The 26,948-nt window shown below is 41.9% G+C and overlaps 1 protein-coding gene across 4 annotated transcripts in view; it reads left to right on the plus strand.

The window, feature by feature from the left end:
- Positions 1-26,948, plus strand: part of prkg1b (protein kinase cGMP-dependent 1b) — a 158,705-nt gene that overhangs the window by 53,189 nt on the left and 78,568 nt on the right. For all 4 annotated transcript variants that reach the window (XM_029764538.1, XM_029764539.1, XM_029764536.1 and 1 more), the window contains exon 3: positions 20,519-20,632. In XM_029764538.1, coding sequence (XP_029620398.1) covers positions 20,519-20,632 — 114 coding nt within the window. The remainder of the gene's footprint in view (positions 1-20,518; positions 20,633-26,948) is intronic.

Raw genomic sequence — 26,948 nt, forward strand, 5'->3', positions numbered from 1 at the left:
ATTGATATTTTGTCTTTCTGTGTTTAATACGTTTCTTCCAATTCGCAAGAGGCTGCTGAATGTATCTCACCGGAAAAAACATCCGAGCGAATGAAACAGCCTCCCACTGTCTCTGTATGTGTAGGCCATCTATTGAGTTTATTGAGTTTATTTTATTTTTACAGGGACAGTGCACATTAATCAACGTTTCAGTAAAAATGCCGGTTTTAGCCAGCCGGCTAATTTTCAACCGCAGTCCCTGGGCAGGTTATTAAAAACAATTACAATATAGACAATCATAGAACAGTGAGCACACGCAGAGTAACATAGGACAAGCAAGACATAGCATAAAGACAGAGCAACATAGGACAAGCAAGATGTAGCATACAGACAGAGCAACATAGAACAAAAAGCAACAAGACAAAATCCATAAAAACAAAGTGTTTCCACACCTCACAAGCTACAGACAACAGACAACATGGAAAGCGGCAATACACAGCTAGGGATTATGTTCACAAATCTGATTGACCTTTAGCCATGTTTTCATGCATTTTGTGAAAGTGTGATATGTGGTGCAGTTATGTGTGTCTGATGGCAGTGTATTCCAGACATGGGACGCTCTCACAGAGAAAGCGGATTTACTAAAGGTGCTTTTCCTTAAGGGAACTATACAGTCACCTCTCATGGCAGACCTTGTGGATCTGCTGCCATATGTTTGGATTTTCTGTTTAACAAAAGTACTGAGTGGATGGGGAGCTAGGCCATTTAGTATCTTGAATACAAGACATGCGTCGGTGTATTGCACCAGATTTTCCCAACTCAGGAGCTCATGCTTTCTGAGGATGTAACAGTGATGATGGCTATTGGGCTTCCTATCGAGCACTTTGAGAGCCTGTTTGTAGACAGACTGAATAGGTTTTAATGTTGTATAGCAAGCTTGGGTCCAACTAGTCAAGCAGCATGTTAAGTGGGGGAGTATCATCGATTTGAAGTACAGTCTTGCTACCTCTGTGGTCAAACAATTTCGTATAAATCGGAAATTAGCTAGGTTGAATTTGGTTATTTGAATTACCTTTTTCACATGCTTTTTAAAAAAGAGGTTGGAATCAAGTATGATTCCAAGGTACTTAAAATCAGATACCACCTGGAGCTTCTCCCCTGACACATAGACATCTGGCTCAGTTGCATCTGTTGCCCTCTTTGTGAAGAACATGCAAACAGTTTTTTTCACATTGAGATGCAAACACGAGTCACTGAGCCACTTTGTAACCTGGACCATTACAGTAGTGAGTTCTTGTGCAGCTTGTTGTTTGCTCTTTGCATGCACATATATCACTGTATCATCTGCATACATTTGAACTTCAGACCCAGTGCAGACGGAAGGCAGATCATTAATGTACAGGCTGAACAAGAGGGGCCCCAGTATTGACCCTTGGGGCACGCCCACATCATAGCTAAGAGTGGGCGACAGCTCATTGCTCCCTCTGACACACTGAGTTCTGCCTTCAAGGTATGATTTCATCCATCTCAAGGCATCGGGGGAAAAGTTGAACTTGGACAATTTTGTGATGAGAATCTCATGGTTAACAGTATCGAAAGCCTTCCTTAGGTCCAGAAACACAGCCCCAACAACGCCCCCTTTGTCCATCTTGGACTTCACATTTTCCAGAAGAAAGCAGTTGGCCGTTTCTGTGGAGTGTTTCGCTCTGAAGCCAAACTGCATGGAGTGTAATGTGAAGGGGCTGTTGTTGAGGTGGGAAATCAGTTGTTCTGCTACACACTTTTCAACAACCTTCGACACTACAGGTAGTATACTAATGGGCCTGTAGTTACTCACGTCAGCAGGGTCGCCCGATTTAAAGATGGCCGTTATTATGGCTGACTTCCATACCCTTGGAAACACCCCCAGACCAATAGATGTGTTGGTGACCTTAGTAATGGGGCCAATGAGTGACTCTTTGTAGTTTTTAAGAAAGGTAGAGTCCAGCCCAAACACATCTTTGGATTTAGAGTTCTTTAGTGAGCTAATCACCTTGTTCACCTTTGACTCAGAAACCTCCCTTATGATGAAGACAGGTTGAGCGTCATTCACTAGCACTGAGCCCAATAAACCAGTGGAGGGGTTCTGTGTCAGTACCTTGACAGAGTCAATAAAGTAGGAATTGAAGGCTATTGCTATTTCGACTGCATCCTGTGTTAGATTGTTATTCACCATGATTTCTAGTCTTTTTGCAGTGTTACTATGGTCTTTCCCTGTTAACTTTTTTATATTCTCCCAGATCAATTTTGAATTTCCCTTTGCCTCACCAATTATGTTAATAAAAAAGTTTGCCTTGGCCTGTCTGATTTCTTTCGTCACCTTATTTCTCAACATGGTAAACCTACGTCTGTCATGCTCTAATTTGGATTTTAGGGCTGTTTTTAGAGCATAATCTCGTTCTTTCATCAATTTCCAAATTTCTCCATTTAGCCAAGGAAGAGTGCTCTTTTGGCCAGGTTTGGATTTGATTTTCTTTAGGAAACCATTTATTGTAGCCTGGATTGTGGATAGAAAAACCTCCCAATCAGCTTCCACGTCTGTATAGGACAAGAGATCATTCCAGTTAATTCCATTAATTGCGTTTTCAAAATAGTTTAATTCACTCTTAGGTATTCTTAGTTGATCCGGCTTTCTAACAGTAGAGAGCTTAAACCTGCTCTTAGACAACTTTCTGGCTATAAGTGTCAAATTATGATCAGACAGCCCAGTAACCATATTGAATGATTTAGTCACTCTCTCTGGTTTATTACTGAACACCAAATCAATCTGTGTTTTAGAGCAACAAGTCACCCTGGTTGGCCCTTTAACGAGCTGTGTAAGGTCAAAGGTATTAGTGATCCGTTTGAGGGTTTTCCTACAAGCCTTGTCTTCATAATTAATATTAAAATCTCCCATTAAGATGACCTCCTTCCCAAAATCACATTCCCTAAGCATGTTATTAAACTGATCAAAAAACACACTTTTGGTGGAAGGTGGTCTATACATTCTATCTGATGCTGTCTGGTCAGAAAGAGTATGACATTGTTGCCGCCTGAAGCATTGAATGCAAGGGAAGCCAGCGAGCATTTGGCCTCCCTTGATAAAAATCAAAATAAAATATTAGCCAATCAGCGTTGAGCTAAACTGAGTGAGCACGGCTGTGAATGGTCCTAGCGCACCAAAAAAAGTGTCAAGGAAGAAAGTTGGGATTTGGCTTCAGACCAAACATCATTAGTGACAGGAAAATCTTGAATTGTTGCATCTAGTTGTGTTGTTGTCCTCCGGGAGCTAGCTAGCTAAAATCAGCCTCTTTCCTAAATTAGCCATGGGTGGAGATAGGGACTTGGACTTGTGGTTTTACTTAATTCTAAACATGTAGCTAGATGTAGGATGCTAATGTTAACTAGCTGGTCTGGCACATCATTGCCCATGAAAAGACGTTAGGCTAGTGGGCAAGTATTTTAGCCGGGTAGCCAAGGACAAGAAAAAATAATATGCGGAGGATGGCATTGGCGTTTCACTACAAGTAAGGTGAGTCAACATGTTTTTTCTACTTGGACGCATGCACACACCACACACACACACACACACACACACACAAACACACATAAATCAGTAACGTGGACAGCCACATTATATTTAACTTACGTTGATTAGACTAAATCGATGTTGGTATCTTTTAGTTGTCAATGTATTAGACTAAGCATACAGTTGAAGTCGCAAGTTTACATACACTTAGATTGGAGTCATTAAAACTTGTTTTTCAACCACTCCACAAATTTCTTGTTAACTAACTATAGTTTTGGCAAGTTGGTTAGGACATCTACTTTGTGCATGACACGCATAATTTTTCAAACAATTGTTTACAGACAGATTATTTCACTTATAATTCACTGTATCACAATTCCAGTGGGTCAAAAGTTTACATACACTAAGTTGACTGTGCCTTTAAACAGCTTGGAAAATTCTAGAAAATATTGTCTTGGCTTTAGAAGCTTCTGATAGGCTAATTGACATAATTTAAGTCAATTGGAGGTGTACCTGTGGATGTATTTCAAGGCCAACCTTAAAACTCAGTGCCTCTTCACTTGACATCATGGGAAAATCAAAAGAAATCAGCCAAGACATAAATAAAAAAACAATTGTAGACATCCACAAGTCTGGTTCATCCTTGGGAGCAATTTCCAAACGCCTGAAGGTACCACGTTCATCTGTACAAACAATAGTACTCAAGTATAAACACCATGGGACCACGCAGCCATCATACCACTCAGAAAGGAGACGCATTCTGTCTCCTAGAGATGAACGTACTTTGGTGCGAAAAGTGCAAATCAATCCCAGAACAACAGCAAAGGACCTTGTGAAGATGCTGGAGGAAACAGGTACAAAAGTATCTATATCCACAGTAAAACGAGTCCTATATCGACATAACCTGAAAGGCCGCTCAGCAAGGAAGAAGCAACTGCTCCAAAACCATCATAAAAAAGCCAGACTACGGTTTGCAACTGCACATGGGTTCAAAGATCGTACTTTTTGGAGAAATGTCCTCTGGTCTGATTAAACAAAAATAGAACTGTTTGGCCATAACAACCATCGTTATGTTTGGAGGGAAAAGGGGGAGGATTGCAAGCCGAAGAACACCATCCCAACCGTGAAGAACGGGGGTGGCAGCATCATGTTGTGGGGGTGCTTCGCTGCAGGAGGGACTGGTGCACTTCACAAAATAGATGGCATCATGAGGAAGAAAAATGATGTGGATATATTGAAGCAACATCTCAAGACATCAGTCAGGAAGTTAAAGCTTGGTCGCAAATGGGTCTTCCAAATGGACAATGACCCCAAGCATACTTCCAAAGTTGTGGCAAAATGGCTTATAAGGACAACAAAGTCAATGTATTGGAATGGCCATCACAAAGCCCTGACCTCAATCCTATAGAAAATCTGTGGGCAGAACTGAAAAAGTGTGTGCGAGCAAGGAGGCCTACAAACCTGACTCAGTTACACCAGCTCTGTCAGGAGGAATGGGCCAAAATTCACCCAACTTATTGTGGGAAGCTTGTGGAAGGCTACCCGAAACATTTGACCCAAGTTAAACAATTTAAAGGCAATGCTAACAAATATTAATTGAGTGTATGTAAACTTCTCACCCACTGGGAATGTGATGAAAGAAATGAAAGCAGAAATAAATCATTCTCTCTACTATTATTCTGACATTTCACATTCTTACAATAAAGTGGTGATCCTAACTGACCTAAGACAGGGAATTATTACCAGGATTAAATGTCAGGAATTGTGAAAAACTCAGTTCAAATGTATTTGGCTAAGGTGTATGTAAATGTCCAACTTCAACTGTAGGTGATTGGATGATGATGAAATGTTGCTGGAATAGTGGAGGCAGCTGCTGTTTTCTTTGCGACTTGTGGTAACTAACACCGTACCCAAACCGGCTGCGTGTGTGTGCGCGCTATTATCCGGAAAATGATTTTGGCCCCCCACACTAAATGCGATCACGACACGCAGGTTAAAATATCAAAACAAACTCTGAACCGATTATATTAATTTGGGGACAGGTCGAAGAGCATTACATTTATTTGGCAATTTAGCTAGCTAGCTTGCAGTTGCTAGCTAATTTGACCTATTTAGCTAGCTTGCCATTGCTAGCTAATTTGTCCTGGGATATAAACATTGAGTTATTTTACCTGAAATGCACAAGGTCCTGTACTCTGACAATTTGGCCACACATAAAACGGTCAACCGAATCATTTCTAGTCATCTCTCTTCCTTCCAGGATTTTTCTTCTTTGGACTTTATATGGCGATTGGCATCTCATAGTTACCATGACAACCAACCAAACTCAGTTCATCTTTCAATCACTCACGTGGGTATCTGCTTCTATAAACCAATGAGGAGATGGGAGAGGCAGGACTTGCACCGCGATCAGCGTCACAAATATAACTGACTTCTATTTTAGCCCTTGGCAACGCAGACGCTTGTTGGCGCGCTTGAGCAGTGTGGGTGCAGTAATTGAATAACATGTATGTTTACATTTATTTTGCAATGCTCGTGCACGCGACGTGAGTGGTGTGGTCAGCATCTTACACTAATATGTTGTGAAACCTGTTGTGAATGTATTCTAATGTTTTTTAAATTCTATAACTGCCTTAATCTTGCTGTACCCCATGGCAGCAGCTAATGGGGATCCATAATAAATACAAATACAAACTCTATGTGGTTCTAAATCCGTAGTTGTTTAGTCGTCCGAAAATGTTGGAAACATTACCTTGCTTGACCATGCTGTAGGTCATGTAACGGATTGTTACATGCAATATGTTTTGTGGACAGATGTTACTCTCAAGTTTTGTAATGAAAGAAATGTATGCTTGAATTTATTCTGCCAATGTGTCTTCTTATTGTCTCGGCCTTAGGCCTATACAGTGCCTTTGGAAAGTATTCAGACTCCTTTACATTTTCCACATTTTGTTATGTTACAGTCTTATTCTAAAATTATTATTATTTTTTAAATCCTCATCTATCTACACACAACACCCCATAATGACAAAGCGAAAACAGGTTTTATGAATTTTTTACAAATGTATTACAAATAAAAACAGAAATACCTTATTTACATACAGTACCAGTCAGAAGTTTGGACACCTACTCATTCAAGGGGTTTTCTTTATTTTTACTCTTTTCTACATTGTAGAATAATAGTGAAGACATCAAAACTTTGAAATAACACATATGGAATAAAAAAGTGTTAAACAAATCAAAATATATTTTATATTTCATATACTTCAAAGTAGCCACCCTTTGCCTTGATGATAGCGTTGCACACGCTTGGCATTCTCTCAACCACCTTCACCTGGAATGCTTTTCCAACAATCTTGAAGGAGTTCCCACATATGCTGAGCACTTGTTGGCTGATTTTCCTTCACTCTGCGGTCCAAGTCATCCCAAACCATCCCAATTGGGTTGAGGTCGGGTGATTATGAAGGCCAGGTCATCTGATGCAGCACTCCATCGCTCTCCTTGGTCAAATAGCCTTTATACAGCCTGGAGGTGTGTTTTGGGTCATTGTCCTGTTGAAAAACAAATGATAGTCCCACTAAGCACAAACCAGATGGTGCAGAATGCTGTGGTAGCCATGCTGGTTAAGTGTGCCTTGAATTCTAAATAAATCACAGAGAGTATCACTAGCAAGGCACCCCCACAACATGACACCTCCTCCTCCATGCTTCACAGTGGAAACCACACATGCAGAGGTCATCTGTTTACCTACTCTGCATCTCACAAAGACACAACGGTTGGAACCAAAATCTCAAATTTGGGCTCATCAGACCAAAGGACCGATTGCCACCGGTCTAAAGGCCATTGTTCTTGTTTCTTGGCCCAAGGAAGTCTCTTCTTCTTATTGGTGTCCTTTAGTAGGGGTTTCTTTGCAGCAATTCCACAATGAAAGGCCCTTCTGCTAGCTTCCTAGCCCTGGACTGCTAGCTGTCTGAATCGCCGTGTCTCTAGCCAGCCTAATTACTCACTGGACCCCTATGATCACTCGGCTACGCATGCCTCTCCCTAATGTCAATATGCCTTGTCCATTGCTGTTCTGGTTAGTGATTATTGTCTTATTTCACTGTAGAGCCTCTAGCCCTGCTCAATATGCCTAAGCTAACCCTTTAGTTCCACCACCCACACATGCGGTGACGTCACCTGGTTTAAATGATGTTTCTTGAGACAATATCTCTCTCATCACTCAATGCCTAGGTTTACCTCCACTGTATTCACATCCTACCCTACCTTTGTCTGTACATTATGCCTTGAATCTATTCTATCGCACCCAGAAACCTGCTCCTTTTACTCTCTGTTCCGAACGTCCTAGACGACCAGTTCTTATAGCCTTTAGCCGTACCCTTATCCTACTCCTCCTCTGTCTCTCTGGTGATGTAGAGGTTAATCCAGGCCCTGCAGTGCCTAGCTCCACTACTATTCCCCAGGTGCTCTCATTTGTTGACTTCTGTAACCGTAAAAGCCTTGGTTTCATGAATGTTAACATTAGAAGTCTCCTCCCTAAGTTTCTTTTATTCACTGCTTTAGCACACTCTGCCAACCCGGATGTCCTAGCCGTGTCTGAATCCTTGCTTAAGAAGACGAGCAAAAACCCTGAAATTTCCATCCCCAACTATAACATTTTCTGACAAGATAGAACTGCCAAAGGGGGTGGAGTTGCAATCTACTGCAGAGATAGCCTGTAGAGTTCTGTCTTACTATCCAGGTCTGTACCCAAACAATTCGAGCTTCTACTTTTAAAAATTCACCTTTCCAGAAACAAGTCTCTCACTGTTGCCACTTGCTATAGACCACCCTCTGCCCCCAGCTGTGCCTTAGACACCATATGTGAATTGATTGCCCCCATCTATCTTCAGAGCTCGTGCTGCTAGGTGACCTAAACTGGGACATGCTTAACACCCCGGCCATCCTACAATCTAAGCATGATGCCCTCAATCTCACACAAATTATCAATGAACCTACCAGGTACAACCCCAAATCCGTAAACACGGGCACCCTCATAGATATCATCCTAACCAACTTGCCCTCCAAATACACTTCTGCTGTCTTCAACCAAGATCTCAGCGATCACTGCCTCATTACCTGCATCCGTAATGGGTCTGTGGTCAAACGACCACCCCTCATCACTGTCAAACGCTCCCTAAAACACTTCAGCAAGCAGGCCTTTCTAATCAACCTGGACCGGGTATCCTGGAAGGATATTGACCTCATCCTGTCAGTAGAGGATGCCTGGTTATTCTTTAAAAGTGCCCTTCCTCACCATCTTAAATAAGCATGCCCCATTCAAAACATTTAGAACCAGGAACAGATATAGCCCTTGGTTCACTCCAGACCTGACTGCCCTTGACCAGCACAAAAACATCCTGTGGCGTACTGCATTAGCATCGAATAGCCCCGTGATATGGAATTTTTCAGGGAAATTAAGAACCAATATATACAGGCAGTTAGGAAAGCAAAGGCTAGCTTTTTCAAACAGAAATTTGCATCCTATAGCACAAACTCAAAAAAGTTTTGGGACACTGTAAAGTCCATGGAGAATAAGAGCACCTCCTCCCACCTGCCCACTGCACTGAGGCTAGGAAACAATGTCACCACCAATAAATCCACTATAATTGAACATTTCAATAAGCATTTTTCCCACGGCTGGCCATGCTTTCCACCTGGCTACCCCTACCCCGGTCAACAGCCCTGCACCCCCCACAACAACTCGCCCAAGCCTCCCCCATTTCTCCTTCACCCAAATCCAGATAGCTGATGTTCTGAAAGAGCTGCAAAATCTGGACCCCTACAAATCATCCGGGCTAGACAATCTGGACCCTCTCTTTCTAAAATTATCTGCAGAAATTGTTGCAACCCCTATTACTAGCCTGCTCAACCTCTCTTTCGTATTGTCTGAGATTCACAAAGATTGGAAAGCTGCCGGGGTCAATTCTCGGGCTGACTCTCTTCTCTGTATACATCAATGATGTTGCTCTTGCTGCTGGTGATTCTCTGATCCACCTCTACGCAGATGACACCATTCTGTATACTTCTGGCCCTTCTTTGGATACTGTGTTAACTAACCTCCAGATGAGCTTCAATGCCATTACAACTCTCCTTCCGTGGCCTCCATCTGCTTTTAAATGCAAGTAAAACTAAATGCATGCTCTTCAACCGATTGCTGCCCGCACCTGCCTGCCCGTCCAGCATCACTACTCTGGACGGTTCTGACTTAGACTATGTGGACAACTACAAATAGCTAGGTGTCTGGTTAGACTGTAAACTCTCCTTCCAGACTCATATTAAGCATCTCCAATCCAAAATTGAATCTATAATCGGCTTCCTATTTCGCAACAAAGCATCCTTCACTCATGCTGCCAAACATACCCTCGCAAAACTGACCATTTTGGCGATGTCATTTACAAAATAGCCTCCAACACTCTCCTCAACAAACTGGATGCAGTCTATCACAGTGCCATCCGTTTTGTCACCAAAGCCCCATATACTACCCACCACTGCACCTGTACGCTCTCGTTGGCTGGACCTCACTTCATACTCGTCACCAAACCCACTGGCTCCAGGTCATCTACAAGTTTTTGCTATGTAAAGCCCCGCCTTATCTCAGCTCACTGGTCACCATAGCAGCACCCACCCGTAGCACGCGCTCCAGCAGGTATACTTCACTGGTCACCCCCAAAGCCAATTCCTCCTTTGGCCGCCTTTCTTTCCAGTTCTCTGCTGCTAATGACTGGAACGAACTGCAAAAATCACTGAAGCTGGAGACTCATATCTCCCTCACTAACTTTCAGCACCAGCTGTCAGAGCAGCTCACAGATCACTGCACCTGTGCATAGCCCATCTGTAAATAACCCATCCACCTACCTCATCCCCATACTGTATTTATTTATTTATTTTGCTCCTTTGCATCCAAGTATCGCTACTTGCGCATTCATCTTATGCACATCTATCACTCCAGTGTTTAATTGCTATATTGTAATTAATTCGCCACCATGGCCTATTTATTGCCTTACTTCCCTTATCTTACCTCATTTGCACACAATGTATATAGACTTTTTCTACTGTATTAATGACTGTATGTTTGTTTATTCCATGTGTAACTCTGTGTTGTTGTATGTGTCGAACTGCTTTGCTTTATCTTGGCCAGGTCGCAGTTGTAAATGAGAACTTGTTCTCAACTAGCCTACCTGGTTAAATAAAGGTGAAATAAAAATAAAATGAAGGCCTGATTCATGCAGTCTCCTCTGAACAGTTGGTGTTGAGATATGGCTGTTACTTGAACTCTGTGAAGCATTTATTTGGGCTGCAATCTGAGGTGCAGTCTGAGGTGCAGAGGATAATGAACTTATCCTCTGCAGCAGAGGTATCACTGGGTCTTCCATTCATTTGGCTGTCCTCATGAGAGCCAGTTTCATCAAAGGGCTTGAAGGTTTTTGTGACTGCACTTGAAGAAACTTTCAAAGTTCTTGACATTGGATTGGCTGACATTCATGTCTTAAAGTAATTATGTATTGTCGTTTCTCTTTGCTTATTTGAGCTGTTCTTTCCATAATATGGACTTGATCTTTTACCAAATAGGGCTATCTTCTGTATACCACCCCTACCTTGTCACAACACAACTGATTGTCTCAAACGCATTAAGAAGGAAAGAAAGGCACACCTGTTAGTTGAAATGGATTCCAGGTTACTACCTCATGAACCTGGTTGACTGAATGCCAAGAGTGTGCAAAGCTGTGTCATAACTCTCCTGTGATGATCTGAAGGATCAGGTTACAGTGGGTCTGCTCTACAGCGTACTCTCTCTCGTAGAGGGGGAGAGCGGGATGTGTGTACCGGTGCTTGACCAGTTGGAGAAAGCCAACCTCAGCCACGACAGAGAACGGTTGATTGGCAACGGCAATGAATTCCATTATCTTGGCGTTAATGGATTTGGCTCCTGAGTTATCTTGCTGAAATGTTCTTACTCTTTCAAATGACTGCTCGACTTGTTGACTGCTCGATCCACACAGCAGACATTGTGGGCTAGGTTAGGAATGCTGTGTTGCATGTGTAGCGCAAAATTTTACGTGGCATCATTACTTCATGTACCTACGTTATATACAGTAGGTATGCACGTCAGCTTTGACATCGGTTTTGAACATCACCGTTAAACTAGACATCGGGCCGATACCGATGTCGTCATTTTTACTAATATCGGCCGATTCCGATATGTTCACCGATATATCGTGCATCCCTACTATCAACATTTTCCCGTGGTGCCTCGACTTCCTAGTTAATTAAAGTTTACATGATTAGTTTAATCACGTAATAATAATTACACATAGAGAATTGATTTGATAAAATAACAGTCTTCACATTTGATGATAGTCACAGACACGACAGCTGTCATCAAGGCAAAGGGTGGTTACTTGGAAGAATCTCAAATATAAAATATATTTCGATTTGTTTAACTCGTTTTTGGTTACTACACGATGCCATGTGTGTTATTTCATAGTTTTACTGTCTTCACTATTATTCTAAAATGTAGAAAATAGTCAAGTTAAAGGAAAACCCTGGAATGAGTAAGTGTGTCCAAACTAAGTATTCAGAGCCTTTGCTATGAGACTCACAATTAAGCTCAGGTGCATCCTGTTTCCATTGATCATCCTTGAAATGTTTCTACAACTTAACTGGAGTCCACCTGTGGAAAATTCAATTGATTGGACAGGATTTGGAAAGGTACAGACCAGACAAGATTCTCTGGTCTGATGAAACCAAGACTGAACTCTTTGGCCTGAATGCCAAGCGTCACGTCTGGAGGAAACCTGGCCCCATCCCTACGGTGAAGTATGGTGGTGGAAGCATCATTCTGTGGGGATGTTTTTCAGCGGCAGGAACTGGGAGACCAGTCAGGATCCAGGGAAAGATGAACGGAGCAAAGTACAGAGACATACTTGATGAAAACCTGCTCCAGAGCACTCAGGACCTCAGACTGGGGCGAAGGTTCACCTTCCAACAGGACAACGACCCTAAGCACACAGCCAAGACAAAGCAGGAGTGGCTTCGGGATGAGTCTCTGAATGTCCTTGAGCGGCCAGAGCTCAGACTTGAACCCAGTCAAACATCTCTGGAGAGACCTGAAAATAGCTGTGCAGCAACGCTCCCCCCTCCAACCTGACAGCGCTTGAGAGGATCTGCAGAGAAGAATGAGAGAAACTCCTCAAATACATGTGTACCACGCTTGTAGCGTCATACCCAAGAAGACACAAGCCTGTAATTACTGCCAAAAGTGCTTCAACAAAGTACTGAGTAAAGGGTCTGAATGCTTAAGTAAATGTGATATTTCTGTTTTTTATTTTTTATCAATTAGCAACATTTTCTAAAAACCTGTTTTTGCATTGTCATTATGGGGTATTGTGTGTAGATAGATGATGTCACAAATGTTGTTGTAATGATCGGACCAAGGTGCAGCGTGGAATGGTTTCATCATCTTTATTCGAGTGAAACACACAGAAAACAATAAAGAACAAACCGAAACGTGCAGCCAATGTAGTGCTCGCAGGCAACTATACATAGACAAGATCCCAAAACTAACAGGTGGGAAAAGGCTGCCTAAATATGATCCCCAATCAGAGACAACGATAGACAGCTGTCTCTGATTGGGAACCATACCAGGCCAACATAGAAATACAAAAACCCACCCTAGTCACATCCTGACCTAACCAAAATAGAGAATAAAAAGGCTCTCTAAGGTCAGAGCATGACAGATATTAAACAATTGAATCAATTTTAGAATACGGCTGTAACCTAACAAAATGTAGAAATTATCAAGGGGTCTGAATACATTCCGAAGGCACTGTATACAGTATCACTGTGTCAAGGCATATGAACTAACAGGTTATATAGCAAACAACGCAATTATCACAACACATAGGTTGTAATATGGCTTTTCTTCCCAATTGGTTTTCCCAGGGATTTTACCCACTCACTGCTACTGACAGAGGTTAAAGGAGAGACAGGTGGATACAGAGGAAAATAAATGTAACTGTACAGCAAAAGCATCAAAGAAGAGCTTTTGTAAATGGCTCTTCTCTTTGGTACATAGAGAAAGAAGCCGATTACCTGACAGCAGGAGGTTTACTTGACTTGCTTCTTCTTTTTTTGCCCTTTGGCAAGTCACAAATCAGTAAATGAAGACGGGGCGGCTTTGTGAGTGGATTTAATGACCTATTGGCTGCAGAGAGGAAGTTCAGTAAATGGATTTCATTGTAGCTTCTGGTGTATGCAACCACACAATTGTCCAGAATTAACTCTCTCCCTGTCGTTGCTTATTTGTGCTTGAATATATGCCATTATCCTCAAAGTTAATTTACTATTGACTTGGCTCATTCACAATAAGGGATGAACGTGACATTTGAAATGTTTGGCTTTTGAACATCTGGCATATAAGCCTTGCCACCAGGCTTATTTGCAAAAACAGCACTACAAAAGTATGTGGACACCTGCTCGTCGAATATCTTATTCCAAAGTCATGGGCATTAATATGGAGTTGGTCCCTCCTTTGCTGCTATAACAGCCTCTATAATTCTGGGAAGGCTTTCCACTAGATGATGGAACATTGCTGCGGGGACTTGCTTCCATTGAGCTACAAGAGCATTAGTGAGGTCGGGCACTGATGTAGAGCGATTTGGCCTGGCTTGCAGTCGGCGTTCCAAATCCTCCCAAAGATGTCAAGGCTCTGTGGAGGCCAGTCAAATTCTTCCACATCAATCTCGACAAACAATTTCTGTATGGACCTCACTTTGTGCACGGTGGCATTGTCATGCTGAAACAGGAAAGGGCCTTCCCGAAACTGTTGCTACAAAGTTGGAAGCACAGAATTATCTAGAAAGTCATTGTAAGATTTCCCTTCACTGGAACTAAGGGGCTTAGTTCAAACCATGAAAAACAGCCCTAGATCATTATTCCACCTCCACCAAACTTTACTGTTTGCACTATGCATTTGGGCAGGTAGCGTTCTCCTGGCATCCGCCAATTCCAGATTCGTCCATCGGACTGCCAGATGATGAAGCGTGATTCATCACTCCAGAGAACACGTTTCTACTGCTCCAGAGATCAACGGCGGCGAGCTTTACACCACTCCAGCCGAAGCTTGGTATTGTGCATGAGGATCTTAGGCTAGTTAGGCTTTGAAAACCCATTTCATGAAGCTCCCGGCGAACAGTTCTTGTGCTGATGTTGCTTCCAGAGGCAGTTTGGAACTAGGTAGTGAGTGTTGCAGCCGAGGACAGACGATTTTTACGTGTTACTTGCTTCAGCAGTCCCGTTCTGTGAGCTTGTGTGGCCTACCACTTCGCGGCTGAGCCGTTGTTGCTCCTAGATGTTTCTACTTCATAATAACAGCACTTACAGTTGACCGGGGTGGCTCTAGCAGGGCAGACATTTGGCGAACTGACCTGTCAGCAACGGGTGTGGCTGAAATAGCCGAATCCACTAATTTGAAGCGTGTCCACATACATTTGGCCATGTAGTGTAACTATGACTATCTTATTTTCTGTTGAGGAAATTATGCTGTAATTAAATGTATTAATAACAAGCCCATACACTTACGTAATTGGCAGATTATTGGCAGATATTGCACCAATGCCAATGAGGATACATGCAGAGTGACTATGCAGATTACATTTCACTGCCAATATCTATGAAGGTCTTGAAATGGAAATCAGGGACATTGGCGTCAGTGTTGGAATTACTAGAAAAATTATAGATGTGTGAGTTTGAGGCAGCTGCAGTCAGTGACTAAGCAATTATGGTAACATTACGCACATAGGATTTATTGCAGATGACATCCCCAAATACACTATCGCTCTGTGTGTCACCTCACCAACACGATCGTGCTCTGGTTGATTTGCTGGTTTTTCAACACCAACAGTCTATTATGTGGATTGATTCAACAGATTAAAAAAGAGCATGGTGGATGTCGCCAACGAATCAATATTAGGTATTTACAACCACTACAGCAAATGAATCGGCTGATAATAAAAGAGAGTGTTGACATGGTGATTATTACATGGTTGATTAAACGTTGACCATAATGTAAGCTGATTGTTATACACAGAGATCAGAGGGCACATGGGAGCTGGCTTACTTTTGCTGCTCACACAGTGAGCGGTTGGGACCTGGTGTGTGTTTTCTCTTCAACAATTACCACGGTAACGCTTGAAGTTGCTTTAATACCTGTGTAATAACACTGTAACACTCCGGAGAAACATCTTATTGACATGTCATTTAACAGGTCGTCACATTCTATTTCTGTGATTGCTCTGTAATCGCATTGTAATCTAAAAGTGTATTGAACTTAATTAAATTTAAACAGTGGACACACCATTGGCGTGGCTTCCGTGGCCTTGCATGGTGACACCTGCGAGTGGCACTGGCTGTCAAAGGTCTTACATCTTCATTACAGCCGGAGCAAAGAGGTTGACAAGACTTGTGAAGGTGTGTAGCACTGCCAATGTGTGCCATGACACCTGGCAGTCACAGAGCTGCAGGCAGGAGACTGACCCCGTTCAGCAGGGCTGTTGGACGCCTGCTATACAATAGCTGTCTCTTATACTAGGTCATTGTTGCTGCGTTCGTCATTTGAATCGAGCTGGATGTAGTTTGCATGTGTGCAAAACAGGCACAGATCCAGATATTATCTCACTCTGCTGTATATTTCAGCTTTCCCTTTTAGTTTCACGCAACACCTCAACAATGTGTCAGAGAGTATTCAGACCAACAAATTCTGGTTAACAGATTCGATCTATTTATGGCTTCATCCTTCCTGAGTTGTAAAATGCTTCTTGTCGTAGTCCTATATTTGGGAGGTTCTAAGAACATGAAATGGTTCCTGCTTGGTCGATGTGAGCCTTTCCTTGGTGGATAAAACCATTTAAGCCTAGCTGCTACAGTCTGACCACCCACAGTGATTCATTTCTCAATCAGACTGGAGTCAGGGGTCCTATTAGCTAACTGTCCCACATGAATAGGTAGGCTATAAGCATAACCACAACGGATGGCACATTAAAGCATCTCAACACCACAAAGACAGTTTCATTTTCTCTCATAACTACCGGGGCTCCCTCCCCGAGGCTCTGTTAGTCCACTGATAAAAGCCTTCAAGATGAAACCTGCATTGTAATGTGGGGTAATAGAATGTGGTCCCCCATAACCCCTCCCACCAGTGTCTCCTCTGTGATTGGTCTATATCATCTAGAGATCTAGTCTTTGGCGATGGGGGAGTGAGGAGCGGCAGGAGGAGTACAATATGCCCGACTGCAGTGCACACTGAGAGTATGAATGGCTGGGCCATCGATCCAATGGTTACTCCTAGATTAACTCTCTCCAGATATAGCAGACAGGCACTTTCATGTGTGAATCTATCTGGGGTTCCTCTTACTGCAGAGCTACGGGATGCCCTGAGCAATCTTTTCCCCTGTGTGAAAGCATCTCCAGACTCTCACTGAGATTGCTGCCAGGGTTGTTTATGAGTGACTCTACTGAATGTGTTCTCACTCTGTATTTTTGGATTTACAGTAGAGGTACTGAATAGCGGTACTTTGCTACTGATACTGTATTAATCCCATTAGTGATCATGGACAATGAGTTAGAGAGATCTCAACAAGTTCCTTTTAAACAACTAACACCCATTGTAAATGTCTGGTTTCTATACCCATGGGGTTATTATGCCAATTGTCCCCTCTAGTGTATTAGCGATTTGATTTATATGAGTGTATTATTTGGAGGATTCAGTGACAGAAGACCAGTTTGATTAAAATACCTATCTAGTCGATTTGGCTATTGTCTACTAGAGGCAGATTGTGTCTGCTCTTATTTATGCCTTTCATGATGTTACACAGTTAAACAGACTTTTCTGAGATGGAAATGAATCCCATGCTTTTCTGGAAGGAAATACAATGATGACTGATACAGAACATCATGATGCCCTGCCTCCATGCCGCATGGACTTAAATGCAAACGTGACTCTGAGATAAACACTGTATCCTATTGTCCTCCATGTCCTCCATCCCGTTTATCTTATTGTGCTGCCACTCCATCACAGATAAAGCTGTCAGGGGATGATGGATATCTAATACAAGTGTTGGGAAAGAAGGTGGGCTGGCAGAGTGAGATAACTCGCTCCGTGTGTGTGAAGGCCAATACGTTTTGCAGTCGCAGGTGTTAGTGCTGTCATCTTAAAACCCCAGTATATTCTTATGGCCCATTTTCACATTTTGTTTTTGGAAGGTGAATTACGGATAATATCAGAACTTGTTTGAAGGGAGTAGATATGTGTACATTTCATTCTCCAGCTGATAAAGGAGCTGCCAACAGTGCTGGAGAAGAATTCTCCCTCCAGAAGCCTTAGATGGAAGAGAGGCTGTTGATGCTGTCACCATTTGGTTCAGTTCCACACTGCGTTTGACTAGATCCAATGTTTAGATCAATTTCACACAGCTGTAGTCAGTGCGCCACAGGGTACCATCAAACCACATCAACAGTGTTTTGCCTTTGTTTTTATCTGCCCTGGCCTCTAATCAAAAACACCAGAGGTGCTTTTGGAAGGAAAGGTTCAAGTTATTTCGCAAATGTATGGTGTTCAGTGAACACAATGGAAAGCAGGATTGTAAAATGTACATAAAAAGAAAAGGTAAGAAGGTGTAAAACAAGAGATAAGAGAGAGTAGAGGTAAGAAAATATGTAGCTTAATACGGCTAGGGGTTCCGCTAGCGGAACTTTTCCACAACATCCGGTGAAATGGCAGAGAGCAAAATTCACAAAAAAATTATTAGAAATATTAACTTTCATACATTCACAAGTGCAATACACCAAATTAAAGCTTAACGTCTTGTTAATCTAGCCACCATGTCAGATTTCAAAAAGGCTTTACGGCGAAAGCAAACCATGCTATTATCTGAGGACAGCACCCCATCAAACAAACACATGACAGTCATAATTCAACCCGCCAGGCGCGACACAAAAAATAACGATATAATTCATGCCTTACCTTTGAAGATCTTCTTCTGTTGGCACTCCAATATGTCCCATAAACATCATAAATGGTCCTTATGTTCGATAAATTCCGTCGTTATATCTCCAAAATGTCCATTTATTTGGTGCGTTTGATTCAGGAAACTTTAGAGTGTTTTCTATCCAAATCTACTACTTATATGCATATCTATGCTTCTGGGCCTGAGTAGCAAGCAGTTTACTTTGGGCAAGCTTTTCATCTAAAATTCTGAATGCTGCCCCCTATCCTAAAAAAGTTAAACCACAGGAGTTTGGTGATACCTTAATTTGGGAGGATGGGCTCGTGGTCAAAAATGGATCAGAATTGGTGGAATGGTATGAAATACAGTGCCTTCAGAAAGTATTCTCACGGCTTGACTTTTTCCACATTTTGTTGTGTTACCACCTGAATTTGAAATGGATTAAATTGAGATATTTTGTCACTGGTCTACACACAATACCCCACAATGTCAAAGTTTCCCTCCCATTTCCAAGAATCTTCCTAACATGATTTTGCAACCCTACAAGCAAGTCGCATTATGCTGGCTTGCAAAGTGATGTGTAATTCCTATTGGAATCCAGACAGAATTAGGATATTCAACAGTTGGAATTTGTATTTATTCATAATGACTGCCAGGGCAAGGAACTTTGTGATGAGACTATCTAAGCCGTTTAAACTGGAACAACCGTCACGGATGGAACAAATATAACTCATTGATTGGATTAGTTTAGAAAAATGTATGTTATTTATCTTTGTGGAGCATAAGATTAATCAACCATTCTATGTACATGCAAAAACACAAATATGAAATACAATAAGAAAACAATTGAACCTGAAGTAGAGCATGCTGGGAAATATGATAATCAATATCATTATGGTGCAAATATGCCTTATTAGGGTACCACCCCAATGATAAAGCCGTTAGTTCCGTTTAGGTGCAAAAATTCATCATTGTACCTTATGGTGGGTATTGAGGGTACACAAAATATGTTTGTACCCTGAGAAACAGAAATGTACCTTCACACCTTACCCCTTGTTTTGAGAGTGAGAATGTGATTATTGTACTTTTTTTAGATTCAAAATATTGGGTAAGAAAATGTACCATTATATTCTTTATCCGCCCACGTACCCTAAAAGGTACTGAACAGTACTATGTGAGATAATTATGTGTACCTTTGAAGGTACATTATGTGCATTTTAATATTTGTGTACCCCAGGGAACAATACCGTACCCTAACCGTACCCTTATTTCTAAAAGTGTATCAGTATTGACATGTGCTCCAATGACGCACTTAGAAAACGTTCTCACTACGTGGCGTTTTGGTAAATGCATGTTACACCTATTGTTCAAACCCTTAAGTTCCAGCACTATCGGGAACCACCCCAGGGGAATGACCAATCTGTTCTGATTAGAGAATGGCAGTCCTTCATCTGGCGGCAGTCTGTAAACTGTGAGTTGTTGCTGCTTGGTGAATCGCCCACTTGCCAGAATCAGATACATCAATGCAGAGATGGGGATTTTGGAGCCTGCAGGTCTCTGCTGGACATTCAGCGACATTCATTCCCTCACGTTCCAGCAATACTTTCAATCTCCCCCATCTGTCACTTCGTAATGACTTTAAACTAATGTCTGTTTTGTTATTCCCTTTCCCCTATATTTTTCTCCTAGCCAGTGTCCCATTTTTCCGCTGAGCCCGTTATTGTGGAGTCTGCATACCATTCTGCTGTGAACCCTCTCTCATGTCCCATTTAAGTAATGAATTTAGAATTTTATTGTAGTGCATTAGCTTTGACTTCTCCCCAATCTGGGCAACAGCAGCACGGAGCAGCACGGTGACATTTCCAGCTTGTCATGCTCACTTTCACGAACCGTGCATCAGCGGGGGAAATGAAAAAGTGTGCTCTGCTCTGTCGTTTTTTCCTTGCAGATGGGAAGGTGGAGGTGACAAAGGAGAGCATGAAGCTGTGCACCATGGGTCCTGGGAAGGTGTTTGGGGAGCTGGCCATCCTCTACAACTGCACCAGGACGGCCACCGTCAAAAGTAAGTCTGACCGGTATAATGGCACTCCACACCATAGTTGAGTTCAGTTATAAGCTTGACCATAACTATCCACAGGCTTATCTGCCATATACTCCCTGGACCTGATATACTAAGCATTTGCACATGTTATTTTCAGAAGGTAAGAAAGAAATCCCTATCCAACTTTAGTAAATCAAATTTACTGGCCTTCCAGCAGCAGTGAGTTGAGCTGAGGCGATTAACATGTAAAGTACACATTTTCATTCTCTGAGCTTTGTTTGAATCAATGATGAATATCCACACGGCATGGAATCGGACAAATTCTTCCCCCTCTTATAAACTAATTCCAGGTGAACACACTGGTCGATTTGTTTAATTCTACCTCCCAGATACTGATAACAGCCTCTGAGTAGTTTGTTGTGCTCTGAAGGTTACATTTCTGCTTTTGTCAAACACAGAGAAAGAACTTAAGCACACATACAGATTAACATGTCTACATTGAGGAGATTCACTTTCTATTTTTACACCTTGATTAATCATTTAAAAAGGAGGGTGTACCTGGGATTGCTGTTCGGCATATTTATTTTTATAGAGCACCTTTAGGCAAATCAATTTCTTTTGACATAAGTAAAGTCAGATTAGCATTGAAACATGACCAAAAGCAAATGTAGCCATTATCTTGTCATGTCCATAGTTCCTTGTAGTGACAGCTGTATATCTCTGTTGCTCTGAAGCCAATGTAAATGGTAAGAGTAGCAGCTGTTGATTAAAACAAATCTGATTAGACTATTTCATGCACAGCATCCATTTCAATTGTTTTTAGAAATCAAATCTAGTTTTCCAGGGAAGGTTTAGAGCGTAGTGAATACACACACTCAAGTGTTCATTTAGGTCTGTGTAACCACACAACGCACCTGCCCACACACAGATCATCACAAAGATTTCAACATGTTTTTTTCTCGACGTTGTTCATACTTTCAAAAAGAGAAGATGATTTTGTGTAAATAGCCCAATGAGTCAGTCTAGCTGAAACAACATGTCAAAATCTGCTCAAATCCTCATTCATTTAGCTTTTATGGATTCTAGCTACATTGATAATTTCAAAGGACACACATTATGCACAGTTTCTTTAGCCACAAAGAATGTGTAAAAAAGTAACTTTGTTTCTTTTCCTCTGAAACACGTCAAAAGCTTCCCTCACGTGCAGTTTGATGAGTCTGCCAACAAAAGTGTGCCTGGTTACAGCTATAGGTGTAATGAGCATTCGCTCTGAACTAATGGTTGTCTCTACAGAGAGTCACGCAAACACCATTACTGTGTTTTTCTAAAATAAATGAAGAGATTAATTAAACAATCAATTACTGTAAAATGAAGCAGCGTTATCAATTAATTTGTTTACGGCATTTTTTAAATTGAGCCGGGATGGTACTTGCTTAGACGTAGATTCCGTCTTTCATTCACTGACTGTGGTAATAGGAGCAGTACATCATTAGGATTGCAACAATGTAATGGGGTCATAATAGTTCTGATGTCTAGGATCCTTCTGGGACAAATCTAGCTGCAGTTTGTGAGAAGATCTCAGTCCTTCACGATAACAGTTGTCACCGATGTCTTTGGAAATATGACAGGTCCTATACAGCGTCAAAGAAAATAAAGTGATATAGTATGTGACTGAAAAGGGCTGCTATTAGAGAAAGAGCTTTCTGTACTTTCAAAGCTGGACTGGCCAGAGCCTGAAACGCTTTGCCTTGAATGTACAGAAAGAAGAACCCCTAGGAGTCAATGACAGACCTCTCTATATCACTCTTCTCCAATGTATCAGCCATCTGTTAGTATACTTATATTTTCATGGGATTATTTTCATGCAGCGAAACAGTAATGTGTTTTAAAGTAATGGCACACCCACATCTATAGGCATTGGCAGCCAGTTGACATGGCAGCCGTTCAGCATTTTTCACCAGCAACATGTCTGTCCACCCTCTTCTGCTGTGTTGTTGGAGTGTTAGCATAAGGTGATCCCCTCTCTCTCTATTTCTATTATATATTTTCAGGGGTCCCCCCCCACATTCTGAAATTGCATTTTTGCCCCCTCCAGTTTTATTATCGGAATGTGATACAAAACTACGCAACGGTGTGCTTTAGGACCATGTGGATGCTTCCGAGCGGTCGGGTAGGCTGTTCGGAGTGTTTATCCGACTGGATAAACATTTTTTAAATAATAATGTCCTCCCCACTTAAAACAAAAGTTGCACCCCTGTATATTTTCACACATAAACTCATTACCAGTATTAAGAGGGGCTGTCTGTTTTTTGGAGGGTGCTGTATTGTCCCTCTCTCTCGTTTTCATTCAGGTGTTATGTTGGCTGAATAGCTTGTTGCCATAGAGACATCTCTAGCCTGACTATTTATACTGAGTCCTGGGAGAAAACGCGTTTCACCCCCTTGTATGCCGCTAATAACCACAAAGAGCAGGCACAGCCAATCATATTGCTTCATTAAAACTACCTTAGGGCTCCTGCCTATAACTCAAGGTAAATGGTTGCTGCAGGGAAATATAATAAACCACTCATCTGATGCTTTATATTTTTCCCGAAGTTGAAGGTTGATAGAGACATTGCTATCTGCGTTGATGTTGTTGCCATGGTTTAGATCTACTTCAGTGGATTGTTTAGCTTTGTAGCCTGCTGTGGACATAGTGGACTTAGTATTGGCTTTCTGTGAGCTTGTGAGACTGGCAGTTATGTACTAAAAGCCTACTGGCTAGGGCTGTTGCGGTGACCGTGTTACCGCCACACCAGCAGTCATGAGTCATGACCTCAGTAAAATTCTACGTGACCATTGAGTCACGGTGATCTCCTCCTGTGCACTCTGGGCATGCGTTAGTTGTACCAACTCACTAACAATCATCAGGTTGCTAATGGTTTGGTACTCAGGGCTCTATTGTCCCTCTAACCACTCTGTCATCAATGTGAATGCTAGCGAAAATCGCATCCAACACTCATCATCAAAACAGTCTGTATTTTTAAAACTCATCTCACCTGTTGCACAGCGAAATGACTGGAGTAGCCTACCTGACGTGAGTGAAAAACGTACTAGCGGGAAAGTGTTCTCCATTCGCTATTCCAGTGCATACGGATGACGTATTTTTTTGTCTTGCGCCCGTTTCCTGCCCATTTGATAATGGGCCATTTTAAATCAAAACAAATGTTACATTTTAGTAAAGACAAGATTCAATTGAGAATAGTCTGATGGGTGAAAATATGATCACTTGATGAGAGAACAACTTATATATAGCCTGAGACAAGGTACTTTTTTTCCCGACTTTCTCAAATCATCAATAGCCTATAGTCACATCATGCAGCCCATATATGTTTTGATTCTAAGGTTTGTATCATTCACAACTAAAGTTGCCAAATCACTCTATATCTAGTGTATAGGACCTGTTTCAAATGATACATTTTACACTCAACATAGTCACTTTATATGCGTGCACTCTCGCTCGGGAATGGGGAAAATATATTTTCCATTTTATTCAGCTAAGCTCAATTTTATTCTTCTTACTATAATATATACTGAACAAAAATATAAACACAACATGCAACATTTGATGATTTTACTGAGTTACAGTTCATATAACGAAATCAGTCAATTGAAATGAATTCATTAGGCCCTAATGTATGGATTTCACATGAATGGGTATGGTCCCAGCCATAGGTGGGTCTGGGAGGGCATAGGCTTACCCACTTGAGAGCCAGGCAACAGCCAATCAGACTTAGTTTTTCCGCACAAAAGGGCTTTATTACAGAGAGAAATACACGTAAGCACCCCCCCCCCCCCCTAGGCTTTCTCTGTAATTCCAACCCAATTTTCAGGCTACCCAAGAGGAAATGCTGACAAGAGAGGGAGGATCCTGGTGAGATTAAGGCGAAGGATAAACTGGCCACACACACACACACACACATATACAGATATATATATATATATATATATATATATATATATATATATGCATATATACATACATACATACATACATACATACATACATACATACATACATACATACATGCATACATACATGCATACATATACATACATACATACATATACATACATACATACATACATATACATACATACATACATACATACATACATACATACATACATACATACATACATACATACATACATACATACATACATATATATATATATATATATATATACTGCTCAAAAAAATAAAGGGAACACTAAAATAACACATCGTAGATCTGAATGAAAGAAATAATCTTATTAAATACTTTTTTCTTTACATAGTTGAATGTGCTGACAACAAAATTACACAAAAATAATCAATGGAAATCCAATGTATCAACCCATGGAGGTCTGGATTTGGAGTCACACTCAAAATTAATGTGGAAAACCACACTACAGGCTGATCCAACTTTGATGTAATGTCCTTAAAACAAGTCAAAATGAGGCTCAGTAGTGTGTGTGGCCTCCACGTGCCTGTATGACCTCCCTACAATGCCTGGGCATGCTCCTGATGAGGTGGCGGATAGTCTCCTGAGGGATCTCCTCCCTGACCTGGACTAAAGCATCCGCCAACTCCTGGACAGTCTGTGGTGCAATGTGGCGTTGGTGGATGGAGCGAGACATGATGTCCCAGATGTGCTCAATTGGATTCAGGTCTGGGGAACGGGCGGGCCAGTCCATAGCATCAATGCCTTCCTCTTGCAGGAACTGCTGACACACTCCAGCCACATGAGGTCTAGCATTGTCTTGCATTAGGAGGAACCCAGGGCCAACCGCACCAGCATATGGTCTCACAAGGGGTCTGAGGATCTCATCTCGGTACCTAATGGCAGTCAGGCTACCTCTGGCGAGCACATGGAGGGCTGTGCGGCCCCTCAAAGAAATGCCACCGCACACCATGACTGACCCACCGCCAAACCGGTCATGCTGGAGGATGTTGCAGGCAGCAGAACCTTCTCCACGGCGTCTCCAGACTGTCACGTCTGTCACGTGCTCAGTGTGAACCTGCTTTCATCTGTGAAGAGCACCGGGCGCCAGTGGCGAATTTGCCAATCTTGATGTTCTCTGGCAAATGCCAAACGTCCTGCACGGTGTTGGGCTGTAAGCTTAACCCCCACCTGTGGACGTCGGCCCTCATACCACCCTCATGGAGTCTGTTTCTGACCGTTTGAGCAGACACATGCACATTTGTGGCCTGCTGGAGGTCATTTTGCAGGGCTCTGGCAGTGCTCCTTCTGCTCCTCCTTGAACACAGGCGGAGGTAGCGGTCCTGCTGCTGGGTTGCTGCCCTCCTACGGCCTCATCCACGTCTCCTGATGTACTGGCCTGTCTCCTGGTAGCGCCTCCATGCTCTGGACACTACGCTGACAGACACAGCAAACCTTCTTGCCACAGCTCGCATTGATGTGCCATCCTAGATGAGCTGCACTACCTGAGCCACTTGTGTGGGTTGTAGACTCCGTCTCATGCTACCACTAGAGTGAAAGCACCGCCAGCATTCAAAAGTGACCAAAACATCAGCCAGGAAGCATAGGAACTGAGAAGTGGTCTGTGGTTACCACCTGCAGAATCACTCCTTTATTGGGGGTGTCTTGCTAATTGCCTATAATTTCCATGTGTTGTCTATTCCATTTGCACAACAGCATGTGATATGTATTGTCTATCACTGTTGCTTCCTAAGTGGACAGTATGATTTCACAGAAGTGTGATTGACTTGGAGTTACATTGTGTTGTTTAAGTGTTCCCTTTATTTTTTTGAGCAGTATATATATATATATATATATATATATATATATATATATATAAATACACACACATACTGTACAGTTCCAGTCAAACGTTTGGACACACCTACTCATTCCAGGGTTTTTCTTTATTTTTTACTATTTTATACATTGTGGAATAATAGTGAAGACATCAAACCAATAAAATACCACATATGGAATCATGTAGGAACCAAAAAAGTGTTAGACAATTCAAAACATATATTATATTTGAGATTCTTCAAAATAGACACCCTTTGCCTGATGGCAGCTCTGCACACTCTTGGCATTCTCTCAACCAGCTTCATTTTACAGGCACAGTCTATTTTACAATAGTTATATTTTGTTTGTTTTTACTCCTGTCCTTCCTCTAACCTCAACCTCTCCCATCTATTTCTTTCACAAAAGTTCTGAACCTATATACGTTTTATGGACACTATGTTTTATATTAGTTATCTTGTTGTTATTCAGCTCCATTCAACCCCTCCCATCTGTCTCTTAAAACCATCCATATTGGATTTACATTTGCCATATAT

The sequence above is a fragment of the Salmo trutta genome, chromosome 10 (assembly GCF_901001165.1).
Source record: "Salmo trutta chromosome 10, fSalTru1.1, whole genome shotgun sequence".
In the NCBI taxonomy this organism is placed as follows: Eukaryota; Metazoa; Chordata; class Actinopteri; order Salmoniformes; family Salmonidae; genus Salmo; species Salmo trutta.